A 15,488-nucleotide genomic window follows, 5' to 3' on the forward strand; every position below is an offset into this window, starting at 1 on the left:
ACTAATGTTTATATCAAGACATCTCTGGGAGACTTCTTTCTACTGATGGAAAGAATCTCAGAAAATTACAGCACATCACTGTTGTTTACTTCATCCAACCATCTTTTGTTTACAGATTTGCATATATCTAGATTCATCTTGAAAATTTTGATCTTCTCCGGGTTTTAGTACATTGATCAATTCATCATCATCAACCAAGCCTTTATCCCAAAAATTTGGGATCGACTACATGAGTTCACATTGATCACTTACATCCTCGTTATTTCTCGCTCTTAGAGCTAATTTTCCAGGGCGAATAAACACAAAGTTGTTTTCAAGGTCATCATATGATATGACTATCAGCAGAATCATCAAGAACAACTTCCTCTCCAATAAAGCATAGCACATGTCAATTTATATAGAAGTAGATATATCATTCCAAATTTGTCTGTAATGATTCAGTTGATATTCTTCTTCTCCTTCTTCACATTCTTACTTATCATCATCCTTCCATTTAGCCTCAGCTATTTCTTCCTTTTATTAAGCAGCTAGTGCATTACTGGCAGCCAGTTGCTCGGCTGTCTTCTTCTAGGATTTTGAGCAACCCCAACAGAGCAACATCTACGAAACTTTGAAAGCGGCCAGATTTTCACCACTTTTTCATGGTCCAATCCTCATCTGTTGATGGTACTCTTCTGGCGTCTCCCTAACAGGATGCGTTGGAAGTGTTTCCTGTAGTCACCTACTGCAACCGGAATTCAAAAATCTGCAGATGTAGATTGCAAAGGGCAAGATTATTATGATGTAGAAGGGCAAAGTTACCGCAGGTCATCGCATGGGATACATTTACTTCTCAAGATAATATTATTTTTAAAGTGCAACCACCAAGTACTCCTATAGTAGCACAAAAAATCAAGATATATGGTTCAACCAGTAACACAAATTTAAAATCCTAAAAAGCTGCAAGGTCACCCACATTTTCTATATCTCATTGCCTCTCATATTTGAGAAAATACACAGTGGCCACGTCAGCATGCAATCCACTTAACACTCGACACATGAAGCCTTCAATCCCAGTCAGCAAACTTCAATTTCCCAGTGAGAAGAGAAAGACAAACTATTGTTAAAACAATTATATATTATCCTCGCTCGATTGAACACGTTTTACATGACCCACTCATGATTGTTTGATCGAACAGATCAGAGGACCAACGCTGGTGTTTAATCATCGCTGGAGGGCTCACAATGGTTTCGAAGAGGCATTTTCTGGAGGCATTTTGCTGGGATATTTCTCACCATATGTCGAATATTCAGTGGTTTCTCCTCATATGCTGTTCTCCCTTAATCTATTCTTTCTCCATCTTATTCACACTAATCTCAATCCACCCACTACTTTATACATCATTTCCTCAGCAACCTAAAATTTAAGATGATTTTTCTCAACATAGGTTGGGCAAGTGAATATGGTGTCATTAAAGCTACCAAACAAACAAAATGTCAATAAGGGTACTTATGTGATAAAGCGATCATATATAACAAACAACAGCAACATTTAGAACAATCAGTTGCTTCATACAATGTAAGGATTTGATCTTGCAAGGGACTTGATTAGTGGAGAAACCAATAGCATTATAGAGAAAAGCAATACATGTCAATATTGTGAAAACGCAAGAGAGAAACCAAACGACCGATCGACACCCCCAATCAAATTTATGAGAAAACCAAACTATGATGCCAAAAAAAAGTTCAAATCTGAAAGGATCAGCATGAATAGTACAGTATGTTAATTTGCAAAGAATGGTGTCATTGATCAGGATAAATAGAATTTGACAAAGCACTTACCACCCATGAAAGCCAACGACGGCGGATGCTCTCTGTTCAACAAATGGACCCACAAAGTCAAATCTGGATGTGTTTCCTTCATTTAAGCTGCCACTGGGATATTAGCATTTGTCCCCAAAGGAATAGTTCTTTTCAAAGAGGAAAAACACAAATTTAGGTCCACTGATGCCGTTTGTACAATGCGAGAGGCTTCATCAGGCATTCCAGCCTTCAAAAGGAAAGACACCAGAGAACTCACGATAATCTTATCTGGGGCACAACCAACTGCCGACATCTTCTTAAAAATGCTAATAGCATCAAACATTCTACCTTTCATACAGTGCCCAATAATAAGAATGGTAAACGTGAACTTATCTGGGTTGCATCTCTTCTCCTCCATCTCCGCGACAATCATATTTGCCTCATCTACATTGCCAGCCTTGCAAAACCCATCAATTACGGGGTTGTAAACAAAAGGTTTTGGAACAATATCCCTAACCTTTAACTGCCTCAAAAAATCACGAGCCTCATGTAGTCTATTCTCCTTGCACAGTGCTTTAATAAGTATATCATAGGTATGAAGACTTGGCGAAATTTTTTTTGCATTCATCATATCCCACAGCTTCAAACCCTGGTTCACCTGTCCATTTCGACAATAACCATCGATCAAGGAAGTGAAGGTATAAACATCAGGAATTGACCCAAAAAAGCGCATATTCTCATATGTAGATTCTGCGGAAAGCATGTCCCCAATCTTACCAAATCCATCAACAAGTACATTAAAAGTTATTTCATTGGGCCTAACTCCACTTCTTATCATCTCATCAAAAAGAAGCGAGGCCTCTTCCATCTTATGCGAATTACAGTAACCTTGAATGACTGACGTATAGGTCTTGACATCTGGTGAAATACCATTTCTCAATTGAACTTCCTTCAGTAAGTCATGTCCTCTATCTACCTTATCCTTTCTACACAGTCCTTTAATAAGTGAGTTATACGTAACAATATCAGGAGAAAAACCAAAACTCTCCATATCATTGTAAAATTCAAAAGCATTATCAACTTTGCCAACTTTGCACAGACCTCCGATTAATATATTGAAAGTACAAGTATCTGGACGAAATTGCAATCTCAAATATTCTTTAAACAACCAAACTGCCTCACTAACTTGATTCCTCTTAACCAACATACTCAACAAGTTGTTAAACTCAAATGAACCAATACCAACATTATCATGCTGAACCTCAGCAAGAAAAACCTTAGCAGTATCAAAATTGCCAGCTTGCACACATGATGACACCAAAAATCCTACAATATAACTTTCGGGCATATGCCCATCACCCCTCATGTAATCAAAAACAACTTTTGCTGAATCGTGGAGACCCATATGACACAGGGACTTCATTAGCAAATTGTAAGTCCCAGACAAATGGTTGAGATTCAATTTGTCTCTGGTTAACTCCAAGAATTCTAAACCCGCTTTGGGATTGTTTAGCTGCTTTATAACCTCAAATGCAATAGAAGGAGACAAGTTCTTACTCAAGTAATCCAAACAGCTATCCAGAGGATGCAGATGAACAATGAGAGTGCACACAACTTTAACGAACCAAGAATCACCAAAAGAGCGAGATCCTCCGAAGGCTTGAGCATGAAAATGGGCAATGGCAATCGTGGAGGCTCGAAACCTTGAAAGAAGGCTCTTTGAGAATAGAAATGTCATCTGCAACCCCAAGCCATCACTGGCCGAAGTTGTGCATTCAAGAAAGTACCTCAAAAACCATAACCCAATACACAAAGAGATTCATTTTACCAAAAATGCTTTCCCAAACCAGAAACAGAACTCTACCAATCCCTTTCTTAATCAAAATCACAAAAATCATAAAAAATGACCAAAACACAAACACCTCCACCCCACCATAGCCACAGTAGCTCCTGTCACTCAGAAACTAGACCAGCCAATGCAATCTAAACCAATCAGAATCTCATTAACAGACTGCCACATTCACCATCCAGAAGCAAACATGCACCCACAACCAAATCAGCCTCTATATACACAGTGTCCCGCCAACACAGACAAAGGAACTGCAGCTCGCAATACCACACAAACCTAATTAGACGGCCCTATTCGTACCCTCTCAACATAAGTAGCCAATCCACTATGATCGGAATTTCTGTTATAAATTAGAATGAAATACAGAGGCGATATTGCTAGCAGAAAAACTAACCGTCGCGTGCAGCTCCGCAGATTGCTAGAGGAAGAGGAGGACGAAGAATTGCGGTTGTGCAATAAAGGCTTCTTCGACTCGAAGCCGACTGAGGGTTCAGGGTTCAGAAGGACTGGGTGAGAAACAATGGGGAAGACATGGGCTGGGCTCGAAATTAGCAGGCTTGGCAAGAATTGGGCTGTTCATTATTTGATGGATTTTGGGCCGACTATCTTTTCTTAACCCTTTTTAATGACAAAGAAGCATGTCTTCGGCCTTTGGGCCGGAACTAAGAAAGGTGTAGTTGCCTGATGAGAATCTCCAGAATATGTTGAATTTGGAATCTAGCCAGCAAATCTTTTATTGTCACTCTGAGTTTTCAAAGAATTAGATTACTAGACTTGGACCCCATCTCGTGTCGCGGCTATTCTTCTCCGTGTCACGGCTATTCTTCATTAAATTAGAGAGTGTTTTCAATAGAGAGTTAGATTGTTAGACTTGGACCGCCATCCCGTGTTGTGGTTATTCTTCATTAAATTTTCTACCACATCTTGATTGAATAAAATTTTCTGATAAAAACAACAGCATCTGTATATGTTTAGGGGATGATGAGATTGAATGAGTGTTCCCTAACGACTATCACCACCTGATCCACTAATGATGTCGAGGGCTTTGTGGGTTTGTCCAGGTCTTGTTTCGTTTATTACATGATATGTGGTGTGACTTGTAAGGCGCTTTGGTGCAAGAAGAAGCCAAAATGTGCAGGCAAATTATTGTTTTTCGCATTCAATGATGAAATCCGAAAGCAGGAATCAACATGTGATGATGTTCTTTACGCGTTATTTTTGACTGCAAAACCCTTATTTTTCTCATACTAAAACATTGTAATAATCGAAAGAAGATGAGATGAGATGAGATTTGTTATGATATGAATACCAAATGTAAAAGTTCTGTTTAGCATTCTCAAAAACTTAAGCTTTTTCAATTTTACATATTCAACGCTAAACATATGTGTACTTGATTCGTAGTATTACTCTCAAGGGTTGTTGGGTTGCCTTATTAAACTAACGATAGAGGTGGAGGTGGAGGTGCCTACTGACCAGGGACGTTCACTCCACAACAGGAGGTAGTCAGTATTGACCAAACCCAAGCCTTACTGTATTCTCTATTCGATTCTCTGTATAAATACTCACATCAGGAGTGACCGCTGTGTTAGGATCGCTGCCCTGCTATTTCTCTCCATTCAATACCAAAAGCGTACTTTCGGAAATCAAAGGTATATACCCACTTTCTTTTAGATTACTTTTTGTGATCCAAGCAACTGTGATCTTTTCTGGGTTTTTGAGGATATTGGGTGTTGTACTACTACCTTTTTATGGATTTCAAAACCTGTATTAAGAGTTGCAGAGCAATTTCTCTAGTGTTTTTTTATGGGTAATCAGATTCATGTATATTGGTAACTCAACGTTCTGACTGTATAATCTTGGCCACATTTTGATGACGAATCAACACATGCTGGTTTCAATTTCTTCCTGTTAAAAGAGTCTGATGCCTGAACATTGGCAATAAATGATCAACTTTTTGTACCATTTTAGTAGAAGTTTTGTTGGAAAACCTTTCATTATTCTGCAAGTGTTATCTCTGTGTAAAATTGGCTGAAAATTGAGAAGCTCTAATTGTGTCCTAATAAAACAGCAGATTTGTATCTCAGCTGTATTATTTTATTTAATAATCATAACAAATCTTGGATTGCTGTGGCTTTTGGATGGAATTTGATTTACATATGACTCGCAATGAATTCTGCAATAGATTAAAAACCCGACTTTTGGTTCCTAAAACTCTCATTATTACTGTGTTTCATACTTCTTGAACTTTGTTAGATATGACTGATGAAACAAAAGAGAATGCGGAACAACAAAACCGCCCTGCTCCCCGTCTGAATTCAAGAATCCTCTCATCTTTGTCAAGGAGATCTGTGGCTGCACATCCTTGGCATGATCTTGAGATTGGTATTTTGGGATGATCCTGTTGCACTTTCGTAGTTAAATTATTTTCTTAAAGTAGATCAAGCAATCTAATTCTGCTGCCATTTTTTTCCTGCAGGACCTGGAGCTCCCATGATCATCAATGTTGTAAGTGTTCTGTCCAATTTTGTTGTCAAATATAGTTGTATAAATAGCCTTAGAGCCGAAACTTATCAATAAAGTGACTCTGCAGGTCACAGACTTTAATTTAATGATACTAATTTTCTTAACCTTTCCTCCTGTGTGAAGCTGGGAAAATTTTAGGATAATTAGCTGTAAAAGATTTAACTTTCAAAGTCTGTGCTTGTTGAATTATCTCATTCAAATGGTACAGGTTGTGGAGATCACCAAAGGAAGTAAAGTAAAATATGAACTCGACAAGAAGACAGGACTGATTAAGGTATAATTATTATCACACCTATTAAACAGAGATCTTTAGTTATGTTCCACTGAGTAGTGTCCTTCTCTATCTTGAAGCATTTATCTATAATAAAATTCTCTCGTTCTCCTTCAAAAATTTTGTCCTGTTTTTCCAATTGCCCCTACTTTTTCCTCTTATATGGAGTTTTTTACGGCTCAACTACACCCCACGAAACGAGGATGGGTGACTGCCTGTATTGGATGTGTTGATTAAGAACTACGAACTTTTTGTGCTATAGAAGTTTCTCGTAGTTTTTCCATCACCTGGATCTTTAGTCGTCATTTTTCTATGTGCTTTGATACCTCCCTCATAATTTCTTACTGTTAAATGACTGCTAGGTTGATCGGGTTCTTTATTCATCAGTGGTTTATCCTCATAACTATGGCTTCATCCCCCGCACTTTATGTGAAGACAATGATCCATTGGATGTTCTGGTTCTCATGCAGGTAGCTTTCTAAATTGGTATTTGATTTTATCAGAGGAAATTGAAATTTCATATTCTCCCATCTTTTTTTATCAAGAAAAATATAATTTCATTCTGTATACTTTGTGATTCCCAAATGTTAACCACATTCTATATTTTGGAATTTCAAAAAGGATTTAATATTGCAGAAGATACCATACGTATTTTGTTACGTGAAATTTATGACCTTTTGGTCTTGGTTCTTTTCAAAGCTTCAATGATCTTATCAACTAGTCTAATGGTTTGAATAGGAACCGGTCTTGCCTGGTTGTTTTCTCCGAGCAAGGGCCATTGGACTAATGCCCATGATTGACCAGGTACTTCATTGGAACTCCAAAGCACTGAAACTTCAGCACTTTTTTCTACTATCACTGGTATATATAGTAACTATTGCTTTTGTTCTATTTCAGGGAGAGAAAGATGATAAGATCATTGCTGTCTGTGCTGATGATCCAGAGTATAAACACTTCACTGACATTAAGGAACTTGCCCCTCACCGGCTAACTGAGATTCGTCGTTTCTTTGAAGACTGTATGTTTTCAATCTAATTTTTATAACCTTCCTGCTAAACTTGTATATATATGTATATAAATGGATCCTTTTGGTTATCTTTTAACAATGTGAGCTAACAGTAGGCTTCCTAATATATTGCAGACAAGAAAAATGAGAACAAGGAGGTTGCAGTTAATGATTTTTTGCCTTCAACAACTGCATTGGAAGCTATTCAATACTCCATGTAAGTCCATAATGAAGAAAAAAAAAACGCTAGTGGTTTGTTGGATTCTGCACAAGCCCTTCTTTAACTTAACTGGGATTTTTGCACTTGTTGGTACAGGGACCTTTATGCTGAGTACATCCTGCACACCCTGAGGAGATAAAGAGAGAAGGCTTTATTGACATCATTTTATTCTGAAGAGAATGTTTTGCTTTTGAATAAGTTGTCTTATCAACTATATGAACAGCTTCAATTGTTTTGTTTGATGATTGTTATTTTTTTTTATGTTCTTTTAGATATCCTATGAAAAGTGACACTGAATGAAACATGAAAAACATGCATACTAAGCAGATCCATCTGCATGTAATTTGCTTATGAACGTTCATCTGAGATTGAATGCTTTCAGTGTCTTGCAAAATTCTTACACAATTCAGGTGTCTGTGTGTAGATGCATCTATCCTTACCAAAAAGGTTCGTGGGTCCAAAAAGAGGGAAGAAAGAAAACCCTCCCAATAATGCTTCTCTTAACTTGGGAAGTCAGATGTTAATGTCTTAAAAAGAAAAAAGTTGCAGAGAGCCATCTGAACAAATGTAGCTAGGTAGCCATGGAGGTTAAGACCAATATATATTTTGTAATGCCCAACGGTGACAAAGACTTACCCACAAGCTGAAAGAACAGAACAGGGATTCCTTAGGATTTAATCCTTCTATAATGGTACAATAACTGCCATTTCAATGGCATCACACTTCACAGCCCCCATATCAGCACTACATTTGCAGAAAAGAAAATTAATCTGCAATAGAAGTGACTAATAGACGACATTGGAAGGACTTTCCTCAGTTCCTTCGAAACACACTCTGGAGAAACCTCACTTTTATTTTATGAAGTGTTTATCTCTCTCGGTTGTGGGATATCTTTAAGCACTGAATAGCTAGTGCTTGTTCTGACATAAAGCTTCAATCAAAACGAGAAAATATTCAGTGGGATCAACACACCACGTCATCACGTCTTCATGCTGATGTGGTGTGCATCTCCCATTCAATTGTTGACACATGTCCCTTAGTCCCCACCAATTTTCATTTTCCCGTTTATACTTTATTTTGTTTTATTGTATCTCTCACTCTTTATTTTATTGAAAAACACAAGAGAGTAGTGACGCAGCCTTTCTCGAAACTCTCTCTCTTAACCCATCATCGACGGCGGCTGATGCGGGAATCCCACATCGGAAGTGAAGGGATTCAATATTTAGTTTATAATTTGGGCAAACCTAACATTAGTCAACCGGTTTTCTAATGGATAGTTAGGTCCAATCTTGTGAGCTGGGCTTGGGCCTGGGGATTTGCCCCCTGTCCATGTGGGTCTGTGTGTTCTGTTGGTGGTGTACCCACCTTCCCTTGGGCGTGTGCGGGCCTCGCTGCATCAGTTTGGTATCGGAGCCCGGGTGGTGTACCCACCTTCCCTTGGGCGTGTGCGGGCCTCTCTGCATCAGTTTGGTATCGGAGCCCGGGTTCGGGAGAGTGCATGTGTCTATGTGACGGGCTGGCATTGGTCTATGTGGCGCGCCTCTGGGTCAGGCTAGACGTCGCGTGCACGTTCTAAGTGGGAGGGTTCTAAGTGGGAGGGAATGATGCGGGAATCCCACATCAGAAGTGAAGGGGTTCAATGTCTAGTTTATAAGTTGGGCAAACCTAACATTAGTCAACCGGTTTCTAATGGATAGTTAGGTCCAATCTTGTGAGCTGGGTTTGGGCCTGGGGATTTACCCCTTGTCCATGTGAGTCTGTGTGTTCTGTTAGTGGTGTACCCACCTTCCCTTAGGCGTGTGCGGGCCTCGCTGCATCAGCGGCCGCGCCAATCGCCGGTGCCCTTCGCCGATCTAGTAAAAGCAATTACAAACAACAAGAGAATACCCAAAAATGCGTTTGGCTGCTTTAGTGGTGTCTTCCTTTAATCACCTATACAGAATAAGCCGGGAGGAGTTGGTCAGCCATGGAGTGGTCCTGGTCCAGATCTGATTTGGTGAAAGAGGCAGATCCCGGCCGTGAGACTACCGTAGTCAGATCCCTCTTTGATACTTTTTCCATGTTCCGGAGTTGATTCAAATACCTGCGACGCAAAAGCTATTGCGTCTCCGATGTAGTCCGATTCAAATACCCATGTTCCCCTGTTGATTCAATAGCTTATACTTTCACTTTCTTATATACTGAGACTTAAAGTATTGCAATGGTTGCTTGCGGAGGATTATACCGTCTCTCCGATGTAGTCCGGTGTCCCAACTTTGTCGATTCCGTCATTGCAAATAAGTTTCTTTTGCAGCATTATTGTATTTTCTTTAAACATCACTTGGGTAATTGTGATTTAATGTATTTTAGGATGTTTATAGGTATGTTGTTGATTGGGATTATCATCGCCACGTGTTGAATATTGAGTGGATCATATGCATCACATCAGCATGATGACGTGGTGTGTTGATCCCCACTGAATATTTTCTCAGGACGAGCCAACTATTCATAGGAAACTTTGAGCCGAATTGTCAACAGTGTTGCATGTCTTTGTCGTCAAAGATCATTCAATGCTTGATACTACTCCTTTGCATGCGTATGGATCACCTCTTTGAAAACAACTCATGAGCCAAGCATTTGTGCCCACATATCCATGCCGACCAATTCATCTCAAACAACTCAGCCGCCCATGTATATCACCATGCAAATAAACTTGGCTCCACCATTTTGTCACAAAGATCTTCACGCATGTATGCCTTCAATTAATAAGCCATATCCACCATGATAGACTCTGCAACCGACAATTTAGTAGCCACATGCATGCCACCATTTCAATAACCATCAATGTGAGTTTACATGTGCCACACGGGTCTACATGCATTAACACTCATGCATGTGTGCATGTCATGGCACTTAGCTGTTGAAAATTCACACAGCATACATACCAACAATATTATCACACCCCCGTACATACCAATAATATTGTTGACTTTGGTTTGTTCGGTTCTCGTGGATACATCGGACCTGCACGGTTTTGTTTCTCCTTAAGCCTAAACAAGTGAGCTAAGTCCAACTCAATTAAACCTAGGAATAGGCCTTGTTAGTAGTAAGGAAGTGTGTTTGTCCTTATAAATAATGAATCAATTCCCACATCTGTGATACATAACACCACCCTCATTGATGCACCTTCAAAATGAGAATTTATTATGCATATAGCCAGCGGTTCTGCTGGCATTATCCCGTGTTTGGTGGGGTGGTCCGCTGGCGTGCCTGTTTTCCACGTCGCTCCACCAAACAGACACCGAACTTAACGCTTCAAGCCTGCAAAAGAAGACGGCGTTGACGGCTTTCATATAATATGGGCCAAGAAAATTTCCAATCTGTTAGGGCCCAAAACTTTCCATTTAAGGGACATTTCAAAAGCTTTATGCGGAAAGTCCAATTACTTAAGAAGCCCAGCCTTCGGCCCACATACTACCAAGGTCGGGGTTCATCCAAATTGATCCCCTGGAAGTTCGGAACTTTCGGCCCATTATCGTGACAGGCCTTCTAAGGTATATGTGTACATTTTTAAAGCTTTAGGAGATACTAGTAAATGGTCTAAATACATTAGCGATTATGTTAACAAGTACGCTTTAAAATTAGAAAATTTTAAATGAAGCTTATTTCTACAATTACGATAGTACACTTTATTTTCTCAAATGTTAGTTCTGTCAACTTAAAAAGTATTGCTAAACACTTTGACATCTTATTTGATAACTTATAAATTTGGCCACTAGATTATTCCTATACATATACATATACCAAGGCTCTAATACAAACACCTGTAAATTGTAAACTTATAGGTGCCACTTTTTACTCACAGGTTATGGGTGCTACACACCAACGAGAGTTGGTTTGATTGGCAATCGGTTGAGTTAGACATATGTGTACCTAAAGTTGAAATTAATTTTGGCTTTCTATGATCAAATTCAACTAACTTTACCATCTCACATAAAAAGTCATTAACCTTTTGTGTTCGTTAATAAGACCAAACATGAAGATGAATGTTTATTGATAATTGATAATATCATTTAAATGAGTTGTATATACGACTATAAATAGCCATGAAAAATAATTTCATGACGTTTCTCTCAAACCCCCACTGAAATTAATTTCTCACACGAAGCAAAGTAACATTATTTTAATATTTGTCCATCTTAACATCACTTTCTAGTGCCGCTCCTTTGTATTTATACATATATATGTATATGTATATGTATATGTATATGTAAAGTGAAGGGTGCAGGTGATTGGTCAAGCAAATCCGGCTAGCTACTTTTCAAAGTGCATGTGTATCACACTTTGGATATCTCCATAATTCTTATCATCATCAGAATGGACGACTTCAGGTGGTCTGCCCCCTCCCATCCCCTCCCCTCCCCTCCAATCCATTCAGTGCTTAATTAATTTCCCTACGTAAAATCACTTTCATTCCCTCTCTATCAACCACCCCTCCTAAAATAGAATACGTAAACTCCCCCCCAAACAAACAAATAATCCAAATTAAACATGCATGCATGTATATCACGTGCACCGGTATATGTTTTCTTCACAATTTTTATTTGTGATAATTAATAGATTATATACGTTTTTGTATTTATTGGGGGAGCTTAATCCACTTTAAGATGGGTAGCATTATGATATTATTATAAATAAAAAAAAAGGACCGGTAAAAAAAAAAAAGGTCTTATTTTCGGGCGGGCCGGTAAAATGTAAAAGCCCAACAACTTAAAACTGACTCTAAGCCCAGCCCAATGCCAACGAACAAAAAGCCTTCGGTCTTTTTTTTTTCAATATGCAAAAGGACCCTGAAGTTTGGTCTTGTTGCATAAACACCCATTTTATTTTGTTTTTATCTTGCAAGCCGCAAGGGATGCCTGTACGGCAAAGGGGCCTAAATACATGTTGCCTAGTTATATATGTAGTCCAAGTACCGACATGGACGGTGAACCTCGATACCTGTAAGAATGGGAACGGGTGGCCTTTCTTGGCCCGGAGACGCTCCAACGCTCAAGTCAGTATTCTTTAAAAAGAAAATCAATGTAGTGAATTTTTTGTGTATACCTCGTTCATAGATCTAACACTCCTTTTATAGGGTGTTGTGTAGTGTGTTAGTTGATATTTTATCATCCTAAATTTCCCGTTTGAAATTTGGATAATAATCCATCTTACTCTATTTTCACGTAATTTGCATTCGAACGCTTCGAATTTCAATCATCCTTGACATGACTCTATAACTCTTCCCTTGTCACGTGTCGTGCTGAATTTTTCGAATTCCAATCGTCCTTGACATGACGAAACTCTCTATAACTCTTCCCTTGTCACGTGCCGTGATGGATTTTTCTAATTCCAATCGTCCTTGACATGAGGAAACTCACTATAACTCTTCCCTTGTCAAGTGTCGTGCTGTATTTTTATCCATCCACATATACCGAAGAGAGAGACTTAAGCAAAAATGGTACCACGAGATATGAATACCGAAATGGGGCTAACCCGGGAAAGCGACTTAACAGGCCCGAAAGCTTTTAACGGTTTCTGTGAGGACATGTACAGTTGGGTCTATAGATATATAGTGTGGGGTCCTAGAACAAAGGGATAGTACTAGGCATGGCATGGTGGCTCTGCATTATAACTATATATACATACACCGCTGCAGCAGCAGCTATAGGTGCAGCTATTGCTGGTGCTTTTCCATATATATTGCCCCACACTGATAAGATGGGGGCGACGAGAATTATATGGGTTTCTTCACTCATCTTCTTCAAGTTTTCTGATTTTATATATTTACACATGTCCCTTATCCCATACCTTTGGGCCCACACAGATCTCCAATTCAGTATATATATATTTGAGACTCAAAAACACAAAAAAAAGGTTCATAGATACTAAGTCCTAGACTATTGGGGGATATGAATGACAGTTGTTGTTGTTGTTGCCATTTAATCATACTCATGAGATGGATACCACTAGTTGATAGGGACTCTTCCTTCATTAAACAATATTCTTTGATGTTCCCTTATACAAAAATATAAAAAAAAAAACAAAAAAAACACCTTTGCTGTTATAAGAATGATAAGATTTTGAATCTTCTTAGGACCTAGCTCTTGTGGATAGAGTCAGAAATAAAAGTTAGAGGGGCCAAATTAAAATTTTTCACAACTTTGGGGAGAAAAATAAGTTCAGAAAAATTAAATTAATAAAAGAATTTAATTGACATGAAAGGCAGGTCATAGGGATTCGGAGGGTCTATAACTCCCCCTGAATTTTAGAATTTGAAATTCTCATACGATGACAAGTCATTTATTTTTTTAATAAAGTCAAAAGACATGTAATGAGAGAATAAGATGATATTTTTTTAGATAAAAGTAGAAACAAGTTATATAACATTTAGTTTAACCGTTAGATATAAGATTTTAGAATTATTGAGAAATTGTAAAACCCGAATAGTAGCGACAATTGTACACAATCTTAACCTCGCACTCATATATATGGGGACAGTGGAATATAAGAAAGACATCAATCATCAATGAGATTGGGATTTGGTTTGGAGGTGTTAGCCCCCAAGTTACAATCAAACAATTCATATTCATCCAGTCACAAAAAAAAAAAAACAAAGAAAGAAAAAAGTGAGATTTAATCAACGGCACTATTGCATGTGTTTGTGCAGGTAGTCTAGCTCAAGCCAGTGGTCCTCTCACTCTTCTAGCTACACACTCAACCAAGACTATAAAGTGAGCAGCTGCACTTGCACCTCTAATTAATTATTAAACATTGCAAATGCATGCATAGTACTTGGGCATATATATGATGACTTTTCATCTGAATAAATGATGAAAGACTGTCCTCCGATCCATATGTATGTATATATATATATAGGACACCAAAAGGGGTTAACTTTATCTTTAAGGGGTGAGCATGTAGAGCAGCATCTCCTGCAATTCATCATTCTGGGTTTAAGCCTATGATGTTAAAGTCATGTCATACATGACAGTTCCTCGGAAATTCTTGGTAAAAGCTCTGCTTCTGCATTGTAACTACAATATATGAAAGTGTATATATACTTATTAAAGAAGCTCTTTTGCTGCTGTGTACTGCATATGAGCATCGAAAGCTAAGCTAGAGACGAAAAAAAGTGAGATAGATCGCAGCCTATATATATATATATTATATGGGACAAAGAAACACTAGTTATAATTAATCTTGTTTGCTTTTGCTGTAATGGGTAGCTAGCAATAGCAATAGCATTCATACTGCTGATCCTTCCTGGTAATTAATCTAGTCCACTTTTATCTTTTAAACTTTGCATCACTTTAATTGTGTGATATATGGGTAGCCAGGCCTCTAGGCTCTAGCCAGTCGAATATGGTTTTTATTTATTAATTTATGAAATGGTAAGTTTTATGCACGTGTGGAACAAGAAAAAAATCTACTAATATGTTGATGATGACCATGATCGAAGCTGATATAATCCCCACATGATGCATGTCTTTCTCTGAGTAAGGATATGATGTGCGTGTGTGTGTGTGTGAAGGAACTGTTTGTAGGTGCTTAATATAAGTTATTTCCTATATATTATTATATTAATTAATGAAACAAAATATTAAATATTTTTTAAAATATTAGTACTATTTACGCTTTGTTTTGTTTTTGGTTTCTGGGTAATAATGCAAATTGTGATCGCTCTTTCATTGTCAAATTTTGGTGGACAGGGAGGTACAGCTTCCAACCAATAAAGTGTGAAGATGGAAGTGGACCACTTCCATTATTCAATAGATCATGTCCACAAACCGGAGGGCTAGTGATGCACGTAAGAACC

General features: G+C 38.3%; 2 protein-coding genes across 2 annotated transcripts; one reads left to right on the plus strand and one right to left on the minus strand.

Annotated features, from left to right (window-relative positions):
• Nucleotides 1–155: 155 nt before the first annotated feature.
• Nucleotides 156–4,126, minus strand: LOC119984236 (pentatricopeptide repeat-containing protein At2g06000-like). The gene is made up of 2 exons (XM_038828088.1): nucleotides 1,822–4,126; nucleotides 156–745 (listed from the first exon to the last, which is right to left on the minus strand). Exon 1 carries the CDS (start codon nucleotides 3,518–3,520, stop codon nucleotides 1,904–1,906), a length of 1,617 nt encoding a protein of 538 aa, XP_038684016.1. The 5' UTR covers nucleotides 3,521–4,126; the 3' UTR covers nucleotides 156–745; nucleotides 1,822–1,903.
• An 893-nt stretch (nucleotides 4,127–5,019) lies between these two features.
• LOC119984237 (soluble inorganic pyrophosphatase 1-like) lies at nucleotides 5,020–8,027 on the plus strand. The gene is made up of 10 exons (XM_038828089.1): nucleotides 5,020–5,130; nucleotides 5,221–5,280; nucleotides 5,885–6,013; nucleotides 6,108–6,136; nucleotides 6,363–6,428; nucleotides 6,788–6,895; nucleotides 7,164–7,229; nucleotides 7,323–7,443; nucleotides 7,567–7,648; nucleotides 7,748–8,027. The coding sequence occupies exons 3-10, from the start codon at nucleotides 5,887–5,889 to the stop codon at nucleotides 7,788–7,790; spliced, it is 642 nt and encodes a 213-aa protein (XP_038684017.1). The 5' UTR covers nucleotides 5,020–5,130; nucleotides 5,221–5,280; nucleotides 5,885–5,886; the 3' UTR covers nucleotides 7,791–8,027.
• The last annotated feature ends 7,461 nt before the right edge of the window (nucleotides 8,028–15,488 follow it).

The sequence above is a fragment of the Tripterygium wilfordii genome, chromosome 18 (genome assembly GCF_013401445.1).
Source record: "Tripterygium wilfordii isolate XIE 37 chromosome 18, ASM1340144v1, whole genome shotgun sequence".
In the NCBI taxonomy this organism is placed as follows: domain Eukaryota; kingdom Viridiplantae; phylum Streptophyta; class Magnoliopsida; order Celastrales; family Celastraceae; genus Tripterygium; species Tripterygium wilfordii.

Bases quoted from the DNA above. Each gene is read 5' to 3' on its own strand.
- LOC119984237 (XM_038828089.1), top strand. From the start codon at position 5,887: ATGACTGATGAAACAAAAGAGAATGCGGAACAACAAAACCGCCCTGCT. The intron at 6,014-6,107 runs GTATTTTGGGAT...TTTTTCCTGCAG, and splicing joins TTGGCATGATCTTGAGATTG to GACCTGGAGCTCCCATGATC. The intron at 7,649-7,747 runs GTAAGTCCATAA...TTGTTGGTACAG, and splicing joins GAAGCTATTCAATACTCCAT to GGACCTTTATGCTGAGTACA.
- LOC119984236 (XM_038828088.1), bottom strand. From the start codon at position 3,520: ATGACATTTCTATTCTCAAAGAGCCTTCTTTCAAGGTTTCGAGCCTCC.